Below are 13,629 nucleotides of genomic sequence, written 5' to 3'. Positions count from 1 at the left end.
TCACAAGTATACATGTATACCTTTTAATCAAACAGCAAAGGAGGCTGACCATTTATAGAAGACAAACACCGAACTGGAGTTGTACTGTACTGAATCCAAGTCTGCTAGTGACAACAGCGAGAAGATGATGACAAAAACTTAACAGCAGTAAAAAAAAACAACAACAATAAAATACACATCTCCATCCTTTCACACCATTTGATCATTGCAGGACACAACTTTTGTAATGAGGACAAAAAGTTTGTGTTGAAAATAAAAAAAGAAGTAGACACTTAAAATTCATTTGATGGAAACAAACATGAACAAACAACTTGACACCTGAAGTCAGAAAAGGTTTGGATCTAGAGTTATAAGTGTTAAGAGTAACTTGGACATGTAGAAGTAAACAAAGAAGAAGGCCTGTTGAATAACATTCAACCATTTTTTTTTCACTTCAAGACACATGGCATCTTCTTGAGTATCATTGACTGTAAAAAAATGTTTTACATTTGAAAAGTGAACATTTCCTTTCCCAAGCAGTTAATAAATACAAAACTTTTATCACAAGTAGCAACCAGAGCCACTGTTCTTCAGTCCCATATCAATACCAGTGTGAGGTACTTGATGCACAATAAATTAACAATAAATTAAATACAAATGCAAAATGTCTTTCGAGAAGAAAAGAAGTACACATCCTGGGAGGGTAAGAGTCTCCCGTGGGTTACCCTGTATTTTCTTTGATATCGAAATAATCTAGAAACATATGTCATAATGTGTGGACATATTCAGGGAGAGGAACAAATGAGGTAAATAAGCCGTAAGGAGCACATTCATACAGTATGGGTCCACAGAACCGGGCCAAAGGGAGATCACTCGTAAGCAAGAGGATCCGTTAGTCCGTTAGTTCATGAGCTATGAGAACATGTTTTAGGGGTCTATTCTTTAGTAACAGATGGAAAACAAGAGGGCCGACTATGCAATAGGTTTTATGCTGTTAAAAATCAAATTATTTTTTTTTTTAGAATTGAACTTTGTTAAATCCCACAATCCACCTCCCTGTCAAAGAAAAAAACAGAAAATATTTTGTGCAATGAAACCTTGGAATATATTACCACGCGGACTGTTTAGAGCCACTTGTCAGATTTGTAAAAGCCATATTTGATTCTGTAAGAAGAAAACAGGTATCATTGCTTTTTCCACTGCAATCCAAAACCGACAACACCAGGTGTTGCTTAAAATAGATGATACCTATATTAGTTTTACTGGAACTGAAACTCTACACAGAGTTAAAAAAATATAAAAATTGTTTTCAACTGCTGAACATATTTTGCAAACATTCAAAGTGATTGGGAAATTCTGATTTCTTTTTTAGAACATTTTTGTCGTTTTAGAACACGTTTGTCTGGGACCCATTTCACAACTTTAAATGCAATTCCTCGGCTGAAAAATATGACTGCTTTACTTTTTCAGACAAGAGAAATATTAAATAGGGGTACCATGAGTCTCGTTTAAATAACATATTTAAGGAATGCCGTCCTTCCTTTGGCAGCACTGTGACGGTGGAACACTCCAGTCATACACATAGGACAATCGCAGCTTGACTTCCTCCTTGCAGAGCCTGCCGTCACGCTGCAAAGTCTGATGTTTTTCCAGCATGTCCTCTAAGCTCTGCTTATGTGTCACCACGTATTTGTTGTTGCAACCGCGTGATTTGTATTCGGTGTCAAAGCGTGGGTCATGTGTTCTGCGAACATCCACTGGTGCCAGCCAAGCGCCCAGTGACACATCCTCACTCTGCCATGTTTTTAAGTATCCTGCACTAATATGAATATAATGTACAAGGTCTGCAGAGAGGATGTAGCCCCCTCCCAGTGCGTAGGGCAGGTAGTAGTCACAAAGCTCCCATGAGCTTTCCCGCCACTTTCCAGCTGTTTTCACTCGTCCCCTCCCTGAGAAGAAGCCCCAGTATAATCGACTGGGCTCTTTCCCCTTCAGCTCCTCCTTCAGGATGTCCAAGCGAGCAAAAGTGTCATCATCTGCTTTAAGGACAAACTTGAACTCCACATTCTGGTCCAGCCAGGAGTACATGTGCAGCAGCTTTAGTGTTAAGTTCTCATAAGAATCATGCAAGTCAGGCAGCAAGAGCAGGTCCTTGTGCCTCCCCTGCTCTGTGTTCAGGTTCTGAAGGTCCTCATTGGGAAGCCCCTCAGTTCCCACCACAAACATGGCTAGCACATCAGAATCCCGCTTGGCCAGCCAGGTGCTGCGGATGATACTCCTCCTCTCCGTGTACTTTGGTCCAGTTGTGATGAGGACCACCAGCAATGCTGACAAGTCTTTAGATGTGGAGGGGGGATTATGATTTTCTGGATGGGATTGCAATGCAATTGCATGAGGGGCAAGGCCTGGTGGATCCTGGTGGCCCTGTTTTAGGGTTTCTGAGGTACATTTGGCCAAGAAAACCAGAACTACAGCAAAGCTGCACACTGTGCCGATGACCAGGGCTGTCTTGTGACGGCACACGAGACGTAACAGATGCATGGCGTTGAATCTGAAACGAAATATAAAACGCAAACACAAAAATGAGACCTGGAAGCTTCAAGCAATGAACAACAAAGCTGAAGAACAAAAACAGCAAAGGTAACAGGCCACTAATTACATACTTTGTGTTTGTTATTGTTTGATATAGTAAATATGTGGTTTAGGGATGTTGCAGTAATTGATCATAGAGCACTTCTGATTGTTTTAGGCTGCCATTAATTATTATAGATGTAAACAAACATTAATTAACATCAGAAAATTATGTGTTGTGTTAGTTTGCGCAATGAACTATAAGTAGCCCCTTTTAAAACCTGTTATTTAGAGTTTAATAATGAGCACAAGCAAATCTCAGATTTTGAGGAGGATAACAGAAAGAAGCAGCAACAACGTGTCAGCTGCACACCCAGCATTGTACTGCATGATCATCATCTTTGAACTGTGTTGTATTAAACTAAGCAAGACGTGTTTACAGTAATGCGAATATAAATATGTGCTAGTTACCTGAGCTTATTCAAAGACCCGGTCCTGTGTGTGAAACAGCCAAAATGGGCCACAGACGGCAGCTTTGCAGAGCTAACGCTAAACACCGCTATAAGACCCTCTGCGCACTTTGTAAACTGACTCCACAGGATGCAAACGTCCTCAAGTCTCTCATGTTGGATTCACCTGGACATGTAAACCAGATGGTCAAACTTTGCCGACTACGCAGGTTACAGAGAGCCGGTTTAATCGCTCGATGGGTGATATGTTTCAGGTATCGAAGACTTCATCTTTTTTTGTTTCATGGTGTGAAACCAAATCAGTTCTGTATGACTGTGACAACAGCGGAAACGGAAGTGAAGCTCAGACTACATATAAAAAAAAAAAGAAAGAAAGAAATATGTACAAAGATCATGTCAGATTCTGTAATTGTAACATTTTCAATATAAGTAAAAAAATAATAATAATAAAAAAGACGTTTTATTTTATACTCGGAAGTCAATACACAACCAAATGGCATTCACATGAATTGCATGATTCAAAATAAAAGCACACAATTTACCTGCGCTAGCGATTTAAATGTATTTACGCGAAATATTTACAACCCTAACGCGATGTCTGATATATATTTTTACTTGCAGCATAGTATCTTTTAACACCATCAACATTTGCCAGTTCAAACTGTGATTCAATGCTGTTTATAGCTTTGTTTATCCATTGTATATGTGGCACATACAGCACGCCAGAAAGCTCCACATCTTTTGTGTTTTACAGTTTGTTAGATCTATTTTATAGCTCCTTATTGCAATTTATTCAGAATTGATTTAAAAACAGATATTAAACTAGATTGCAAATAGAATTTTATTTTGAATACATAAGCGGAAGCTGAACCTTTAGTTGCGGGTGTGATACTGACGAAATGCGTTTGCTGAAAAAATAAATGGCCTTATCGTAGTAGTAAGACGCTAGCATGTCGTTTGTGATCAACGTAACATTGAAGACGTGAACCGAGCAGAGTATGTAAACCTTTAGGTTTGATCGTCACAGAGTACATTTATAAGGTTGATCGAGCAGCTCGGGATCTAAGTTGTTTCAAGGCTGGAGGAGGAGGACAGATGGACGCTATGAGGAGAACCAGCCGACACTCTTTGACATGTCTAGCCTTGCTCGCCATTTTTCTGCTAACTGTGGCTGTACATATGGTGAGCACATCGTCTGAATCCGATCCCTACAAAATCCTTGGTGTCGGCAGGAGTGCGAGTCAAGCAGAAATCAAGAAGGCGTACAAGAATCTCGCCAAAGAATGGTGAGTGATTGACAACATGCCCCCCCCCCCCCCCAAAGTCCACCCCCCCCCAAAAGGCCATCTCATCTTGGAAATTGTAGATGGTCCCTTTTCACTTAACCACTGTGATTTTATCATCACGTGTAAAATGTTGAACTGACAACCTCCTAACCGTCTGCAGCACAGCTATGACTTGTGATGTAACATGTGGACTCTTTTAGGCATCCAGACAAGAACAAGGACCCCAAAGCTGAAGACATGTTCATCAAGGTCTCCAAGTCATATGAGGTGGGTGACATGTCTCATAGCATGTTTTGTTTCCTGCGAACGACTCGGACAAGAAAAATGTTCTGTGTGTGTGTGCTTACTCAGTCTGATTTCTGTGTTATGTTCTCTTTGTAATCATAAAGAAAATGTGTCTGTCCTCTTACTTTACAGATTTTGTCTAATGAGGAACGGAGGTCCAACTTTGACCGCTATGGCCAGGTGGATGAAAACCAGCCCTACGGACAGTCTCAGCAACAAGGATTCCGCGGCTTTCACAACAGCTTTTACTTCGATGAGTCTTTTTTCCATTTCCCCAGGTACTCCATGTTGACTACTAATTATTGGTTGCATGAATTGTTGTGGCCTGATAGCACAGCTCCCTGTAGTCTATATAGATGCTAACTGTCTTGTGTCCAACCATCCTCCAGGTCCAGGGACTTTGCAGACAGCAAGTACCTGCTTCACCACGCACAGTTTAACACAGATGTCCTTCCAGACAGCCACAAGAGGCCGTACCTCATCAAAGTGACCTCTGAGTGGTGCTTTGCATGCATCCACATGGAGCCTGTGTGGAAGGAGACCGTGCAGGAGCTGGAGCCCCTGGGTAATCTCCCATAACTCTCCACACACACACACACACACACACACACACACACACACACACACACACTCTGAGTCAGGGCTGTTTGTTACCATCCGTAATGTGTCACAACATAAGTTTGATGTCTGCTCAGTGGCAGGCCGTTACATGTCATTGTAAGTGTTAAGATGCTTTACAGAAAGTCATTTCCTTAATTGTTCTTCAGGGTTTATTTGTCCATTGGATGAATTAAACACAAAATAACAACGTTCCCACACTGGGGATGAATTTAAAGTTGTTGAGTTAATTCTGCAAAGTGAAAGTACAATTACAGGTTCCCACTATACTTAATCCCATGCTTGCTCTGTCGTAGTTAAGTGTTATGCTCTTGAAAAATATCCTGCATATTTATGTAACCCAGAGGACCTTTTGTTAGTCATCGGGATGTGTCATAGGGTTAGCTCATACACAAAGCTTTCTATAGCTTAGCTAAATGAGTTTTAGAAACTCTGTCCTAATATATATTCTAGTAAATGCTTAAACTGACTTGGCTACTTTGGGGCAAAATGCCACAACAAGAGTAACAGAACAGAAGTAGGACACATTATGGCCTTATACAGTCGTATGTTGAATTTGGTGTAACCTAATCATCGAAAATGATTTTGCACTGTTTATATCTTGTGCTGCTGCCTGTCTTTGCTGGGATGCTCTTGTAAAATAGATTTCTCATCTCAATTAAACTTTATTTGGTTAAATAAATTTAAAAAATAAATAAATAATGTGCACACCTGTACAATGTCATTTAATCTGGCAGCTTTGGCACAACATCCATTACAAAGCTAGCCTACTAATGTTCAGTTTTGGTGGGATTGTTTGCACTGTGGACAGCTTGTTTCATGTTAATTACTGAGAACACCCTGTAAGTGAAGTTTTTGTACTTGACAGCTATAAACCACTGTCCAGTTTAAAAAACGAAAAAACAATGAACCCCTTTATGTCTTCATCATCATTAACTAAAGAGTAAAATAACCTCTGATGCAACTTTATGCCATGTTGGCTTGTTTTCTCAGGTGCTTAAATATATTGCTGGATGGAAACACAACTCTGCAAAACCCTAAAAACAGAATCTATGCATTTTTTATGGAGCTGATCCATTAGACGGTTTCTCACTAAAGTTAAAGACGAGACTTTCTGCTGGATGTTTGGTGAAAGACAGGAGTTTTTTTAGAACATGATCCAAGTTTGTTGTCTATATCGGGATGAACACAAAAAAATCGCAGTTTCATTGTTCTTTCAATATGAGCATTCTTATAAAAACGGACACGAACAGTTTTGTCACCAGAAGTATTAAGAGGAAGGCAGCTGTCTCCGTGTTAGATTTGACAGGATTTATTATCCAGAATCACTTAAATAATAAACATGAAATTGTTTCAGGTGGTTTTATTTCCTTTATTGAAAGAACATGTGATTTGATCAACTGTAACAGATACAATACCAGTCTGTTTTTTTTTACTCCTACAATAGGTGTTGGCATTGGCATTGTGGACCTGGGTTATGAGCGGCGTCTGGCCAACCAGCTGGGAGCTCATCGTGCACCCTCCATCATAGGGCTGGTCAACGGCAGAGTGACCTTCTTCCATCAGGCTGTGGTTCGGGAGCACCTGCGACAGTTTATAGAAGACCTGCTGCCCCAGAAACTGGTGGAAAAGGTAAATGCCTCTGACGACATGCGTTGTTCTTTTGAGGAGTTGTACTCTAATTTTTTTTTCTGGAATTATCATAAATAACGTACTGGGACTTTAAAAAGGGTTTAAAATCCATTCTGGCGAGAATAAATTATTGATCTACTTCTCATTGTTTTTCAGGTCTCGGATAACAATTACGTGGCTTTTCTGGATAACTGGCATGCTGAAAATAAGCCCAGTGTTCTCTTGTTTGACCAAGTCCCTTCTGCCTCTCTACTGTACAAAGTAAGTGATGTGTTCACAGAGACTCTTTTTTTGCACCAGTTAGACCTAATGCTAAAGCAGAGAGGGCACCTGCAGATACAGAATACTATCCTTAATGTTTTCAAATGAACTGTAAGCATTTCTGACTAAGCCTAATGCTAATAAATCATCAATAATAACAACAGAACATAAGTTGAGTCTAACTATAAAACACATTTTCAACCTATCAGATTTGTCTTTTCACAAGCATGTCTCTGGAACAGGCTTAATATGAAAGAGCTTATATGTGTAGATAAAAAAGTATTTTAAGGATCACATCTTCCCACCTCCACTCTCCAGTTAACAGCGTTTGCCTTCAGAGATTATGTGCGCTTTGGCTACGTGGATCAAGGTGAAACACACAGCACTCGAATACTGCGGCAGTTCAACATAAACACATACGCCCCCACCATGCTGCTCTTTAAGGAGGATACAGAGAAGCCTGTGGACATCATCCAGGTACATCCATTACAGCGTTTTGTCCTTGTCATTCTTCAAGGCAGAATTATGTTTGATTTTGATAAAATGATGAATTTTCAACAGTTAATATGTATGTGTATGTGTGTATATATATATATATATATATATAAATTGAGTCCCTAAATATGTTCTGCTTTCTTTTTCTCTTTCAGGCAAGAGGGATGAAGCGACAGATCATGGACGAGTTTGTCTCAAACAACAAGTTCCTGCAGGTGCCACGTCTGGTCAACCAGCAGCTCTTTGATGAGCTATGTCCTGTGAAGCAGTTTCACCGTCGGAGGAAGTAAGAATTTTCACAAGCAGAGTCCTAGCTTTTTTTTTTTCCTGCTATTAATACCTCGCTGACATTAAAGTCTTGTATAATAAGATAATGCGTCTTCATCGCCTCACCGCTCCTTTTCTACTCCCACTGATTTTGTCATAGAAAGAAAGGAAACAAGCTTGACCAGGTTCTTGTGAATTGAATTAAAATCCTGTGACCTCTTAATAAACTTGAAATCTTTGCAGGTACTGTGTGCTGCTGATCACAGGGGAGGACCAAGCCTTTCTCTCGGGCAATAAGGCCTTCCTTGACTTTGCGTCAGCGAAGAGTAAAGAGGTGCTGCGGTTTGCGTACGTCTATCAGCGACACCAGCAGCCTCTCTGTCAGACTCTGCTCCATAATCAGGCTGTGCTCTCACCTCAGGTCAGTGGTTATAAAGCATACATACATGCATGACATAACTACAATTTAAAGTTTAAGAAATCAAAGCAAGTTGTGAAAGAAGCCATCTTGGAGGATTATAGCCTCCGAACATGGGGCATGCGCACTAACCACTAGGCTACCCACAACAAAACCCCCATAAAACGGAATTTTTACATCATTTACAGGTTGTGCTTCTCGAGAGGCGGAGCCACGCTGGCAGGGTTCTCTACCGCTCTGTTAGTGGAGGCTGGAATGGCAGCGAGGAGGATAAGTACCGTCTCCACGAACAGCTGGAGCTCCTTCAGAAAGACCCCACTTACCTGACCTTGGACGCCACCTTGCCGGAACTCAACAACGAAATGGCTCCAGTAAGTCCTGTGGACACAACACTTTCTACTTCTATGTGGCGTTGGCTCTCACATACCTGAAGTTGGAACCTTTTTGATTAATGCCCATGTTTTATTTTGGATATTCCACATTCCAGATGTTTATAATTCAGTGGATGAACGCTGCCTATGATTACATCCTTCAAGTATATGATGACCTCCTCTACTCAAACTGGTGAGATAACACTCCCCTCAAAAGTCTGCTTCGTTTCTTCAGTGCAAAGAAAGCCTGTTATTGTCTGTTTATGGCATGAATCGTCTCCCACGTGTTAAACTCGTCACATGTGTCATGTGTCCCTCATCAAGGCGAGAGATGATGCCCATCCTGTCACTGATCTTCTCTGCCCTCTTCATTCTGTTTGGCACAGTCATCATTCAGGCCTTCAGGTGAGAGTGGTGTTGCCTTTCACAATCTTTCTTGTATTGTAAATCTTTCGTGGTTTTGACTCCAGTTGAGCCACATGCAGACTAGATTTGGCCCATAGAGGGGAACGTTATTGATATCCAAACTGATTATTTTTCTATTTGTGATGTTTGTGAAGTGAGCCAGGCGAAAGCAAACCTCGTAAACCGAAACCGAAGGAGCAACCACAAACTGAGGAGGAGGCTTCGAGTCGAGCTAATACCACAAGGTAACGTAGGTCAAATGAGATTGAAGCAAGAAACTCTGACACTAAAGGTTGCAGCTTCATTCTTTCGCGACAGAAAATGTGTGATTAATAACATCCAAATGTGTGTTTTGAACTCATTTTTCACATAAATTAAGATAAGATAATCCTTTATTCATCTCGCAAAGGGAGAAATTTACAGTGTTACAGCAGCAAAGCAGGATAGCAGAAAGAAATCACAGTACAAAATTAGATTGGATAAAAATATAAAAATGTAATAAAAAGTGCATTAAAAAATAGTTTAAAAAAAGCTAGTAACTGAAATATGTAAGTCTGTATGAACACTGTCATGCACACAGTGCATATAAGGATGGAGATGTTGTTGCACATGTGGGCCCATAAATTATTATTACAATGCAAATCAAATACAAATAAGATAGGTGGCGATGACATCTTATGATATTATCATTACACAAGAGGTAGGAATGGATTGTCTGGTTTGTGGGTGTGTGTTGTGATCTACTGGGAGCAGACCCGATGCCTGGCTGATAGGCAAACTGCAGTTGGTCCATTGATGAGATCAGAGTGGTGAGCAGTGGGGATGAGGGCAGACGGTGGTGATGGTTGCAGCAGGATGGAAAGGGGTCGGGGGAGGGGTGGCTGTTCAAATCTGTTGAAGAAAATGTTCAGGTCGTTAACCCACTCCTGATCCCCCAACAAGTTCAGTGTTGGAGTCCTTGTGACCTAAGATGGTTTTCAGGCTCTTCCAGACTCCTGCATCTTCCTCCTGTAGCTGCGCTTCCCCTAAATTGCTGTTTATCCAACCGGCAGGACCACAGAGGGGGGGGGGACGTTTGTAGTTGACAATGAAGCACAACCTTGAGTTTTCAAAGCAGCCTCATATAGTCCCACAAGAATTCTCCTGATTAAAAATCAAACATGACTCAGCAGCATTATAGTGATAATGAATTCATGTATTCTGAAACCAACCTGCGGTGTAATTTACAGAGAGTAAACAAATCTGTGGAAAGTATGGCAGAAGATAGTACGGATGTGGCCAAGGATCTGTATTTATCTACGGCTAAATGATGCACACTGCTTCTCTGTGAGGTTGTGCTTTACACTCAGATTACTCATCACAGCTTTTCTTTTGAACTTTCCACTGTGACATCATTTCTTTATGAAGTGTCATTCACTCATCAGTGAAAGTCTGAGCCAAAGGCAGACAAAAATAATCTAGAGACATGAGAGTTGGTAGATATGAAGCTTGAAAATACAATTTAATAATTAATAATTTAAACTGGCATCTGTTGTGAGATAATCCAGAGATTGCTGTTTTAATCATTATCATTCTTTAAAACAGCAAACCTTTTGATGATGTTTGGTAGAGCCTTACTGATTTTGAAACTTTGGGGGAAAATGCTAAAGGTGCTCACATCAAGTTTATCGTGTTCAAGTTGCGAGTTGGCCAAGAAACATGGATGCCTCCAGGAGTACCTTTGTTTTGTTAGCTAACACCTGACGATAACAACATACTTAGTTTGGAAAAAATGTCATGACAACATGTCCACCGATCGAACTTGCACAACACTATCTGTGTGATTGATTTCATTACATAAAAAGATGACTAAGCTGCTAATAATCACTTTAGTTTGAACTTAAATGCTACTGTTGGTGTACATAGCAGCCATGTTGGATTTAAAAAATAAACTACTGAAGGTTTTCCAAATTTCCAACTCAGAATGTCTGACTTCCCAGATCACGTAGCATGCACCATAACTCAAATGGTTCAGTACATTTTCCAGCATTGTCATTACTCATTTACTTACTTTTTTAACTACTCTACAAAGGCATGCATAAGACTGCTTTTCTAAATGAGTAACTTAGCTCTGACTTTCTGCTAAATGTGCTGCAGACGGCGCTGAAACTATTCAGAAAATGCTTTTCTATTTGAGCTTTGTGAGGATAAGTTTGGCTAAACTTTTAACGGAATTCTTCGCAAAGAAAATAAATGAGTTCAAGCCATTAGCGATGTATTTTAAAATCCCTCACCAGTCATCCTTACACAACTGAACCAAACAGGGATTTTATTCATGGTATGTGCACATATCATTTCACTGTCACCTCCCTCTGTTTTTCTCGTTGGTCCATACAGCCGTCCTCCTAAGAAGGACTTTGTGGAAGTTACAGAGCTGACAGACCTCACTTACACCAGCAACCTGGTCAAACTGAGGCCGGGACACATCAACGTTGTACTGGTGCTTACCAACGCCTCCAAGACTGCCCTGCTCAGGAAATATGCCAAGGAGGTTTTCTCTTTCTCCGGGTAAGGGTCAATGCTTCATTTCATTTTTGTTTAAAGTTTCCATCCTCATTTATTATCTTCACTCGTTCATCCTAAACCTTTCTCTCTACAGGACTCAGAATCTCCACTTCTCCTTTCTCAATGCTGATAAGCACCGTCACTGGATGCCATCGCTCCTTCGCTCAACCTCTGCCGTGCAGGACCAGGGCCGTGAGGAGGACGAGGAGTCTTCAGACTACTCTGGCCATGTTCTGGCTCTTAATGGCCACAAGAAATACTTCTGTCTCTTTAGACCTGTGTTCACAGGGGACGACCCCAACGACTCAACAGAAACCTCGTTCTTCTCTGACAGCAGGAGAAAGTCCAGGTCGAGGTCCAGATCCAGCTCCCACTCGAGGTCCAGGTCTCATTCTAGGGAGGATGGGGCAGGAGGGAAGAGAGGCTCCAGTAGGGCCACCACCATTGACGTCCACCACAAGCTTGACAGGCTGGGACTGTGGATGGAGAGGCTAATGGAGGGCACACTGCCCAGATTACAGGTCCCTGCATGGCCTATTCTGGATGAAACCACAACTAACTTCTCCACAGAGAGCTGAGCTTACAGTGACAGAGGTACGAAGGGTAGCAGAGATATTTTGGTCTCACCTCCTCTTTAAGTTATTTACGTAGGTTGCTGCACTGAACAATTTTATGCTGTTTGCAGAATGTTATTTATTTATCTGTTACCGAGTGTGGAGCAGATAGAAAGTTACTGATTAGACTTGTGCACTAATCAGACATTTAAAATGCATTTAATTGCATGTTAAAAGCTGCAAAGAACGCATAGAGAGGCAACAGCTAAGCTGCTTGATGACTTCTGCACAGAGATGTTGAAAAGCAAAACAAAATACAACAACAAGCATATCCTCCTGTTAAGTTTGAGCTGTAGCCCACACACACACACGCACACGCACACGCACACACACACGCACACGCACACACACACACACGGCTAGTTTTCTTACATACTCAGGCATACTAACTCGTGGTAGAAAATGACCATTAGCGGGATAACAGAATTAGATTCGCAATCACTGTAATTATAATTTAAGGAACCATCAATGGCTAGATGAGATGCTTATCTAGTTTCTTAGCCTCTCTACAGAGTGTAACAATACAAATGTGTCATTGGAGAAAACCTGGTGGCCTATGGGCTGACCCAAATAAAACCCAAACGATAAGCAAATCATGGGAGCTAGCCGGGATGACACCTGTTAATTATTTACCTTAATGAATAAAATGGATGATGATGCCACAGTGTTTGGGCTCTTAAACATAAGCTTACGTGGAGATATATTGTTTAAAAAGAGGGTGGAGCTAAACCCTGCTGGCCCATTCATAGCAGCCATCTCTGGTTGTTTGCCATCTACTGCTACATAAAGTAATCTTGGTTACTATGTGACTGCTGGAGTTGTCTCTACTGTCCCTGTACAGTCTACAGTCATCTTGATAATGATGTTAGCTGTGGCTTGCTGTATGTGTGTGGAATGTGTCTGTGTGCAGTATGTATGGGCTACAGGCAATATCAGTAAAAGTAATACCAGTAATATTAGTTTTGATCATCTTTTAACATTTGCCTCTGTACATTCACAAGGGCAAATCTTAAAGCGTGCAATTTACTTTTGCTCTAGTTAAGTCTTTGAACAACTGATCTCTAAAATTTGCCTTAAGCCTCAACACCTCTTTACATTGAATTCTGACTACTGGCAGCATGGCCCTCAGTTTGAGATTTCACCTCTATATGTACGTGATCAGATCTCCACCTGGGTTAAAATGGGGGAAAAAAAGGCTTGGAGACTGACGTTATTAATATATATATATTTTACTTTAAGTAGCCTTCAGTTAAACTTGAAAACAAAATGAACAATTTCACATCACTGTGTGTGGCAATAATCACAAAATGTTTTTGTTTTTTTTACATCTCACATTTTTTTAAAAATGGCGCGGATTTAAACCTTGTATCAGGTTTGCATTTCTTGCCAGTGCTCTGTTTTGAATATGCTTTG

General features: G+C 40.8%; 2 protein-coding genes across 2 annotated transcripts; one reads left to right on the top strand and one right to left on the bottom strand.

Moving 5' to 3' along the window:
• Positions 1–3,371, bottom strand: b3galt6 (UDP-Gal:betaGal beta 1,3-galactosyltransferase polypeptide 6). Its single transcript, XM_079342365.1, has 2 exons — positions 3,022–3,371; positions 1–2,530 (listed from the first exon to the last, which is right to left on the bottom strand). Exon 2 carries the CDS (start codon positions 2,518–2,520, stop codon positions 1,501–1,503), a length of 1,020 nt encoding a protein of 339 aa, XP_079198491.1. The 5' UTR covers positions 2,521–2,530; positions 3,022–3,371; the 3' UTR covers positions 1–1,500.
• Positions 3,372–3,687: 316 nt separating this feature from the next.
• On the top strand, positions 3,688–13,549 carry LOC306822017 (dnaJ homolog subfamily C member 16-like). Its single transcript, XM_079340710.1, has 15 exons — positions 3,688–4,306; positions 4,507–4,573; positions 4,724–4,869; positions 4,981–5,156; positions 6,657–6,841; positions 6,998–7,102; positions 7,421–7,579; positions 7,753–7,883; positions 8,108–8,285; positions 8,471–8,653; positions 8,770–8,846; positions 8,978–9,058; positions 9,214–9,303; positions 11,435–11,605; positions 11,697–13,549. The coding sequence occupies exons 1-15, from the start codon at positions 4,116–4,118 to the stop codon at positions 12,178–12,180; spliced, it is 2,424 nt and encodes an 807-aa protein (XP_079196836.1). The 5' UTR covers positions 3,688–4,115; the 3' UTR covers positions 12,181–13,549.
• Positions 13,550–13,629: the final 80 nt, after the last annotated feature.

Source organism: Symphodus melops, assembly GCF_947650265.1.
Source record: "Symphodus melops genome assembly, chromosome: 4".
In the NCBI taxonomy this organism is placed as follows: domain Eukaryota; kingdom Metazoa; phylum Chordata; class Actinopteri; order Labriformes; family Labridae; genus Symphodus; species Symphodus melops.
Note: the sequence above shows the minus strand (reverse complement) of the source record. Positions and strands in the feature narration are given on the sequence as shown.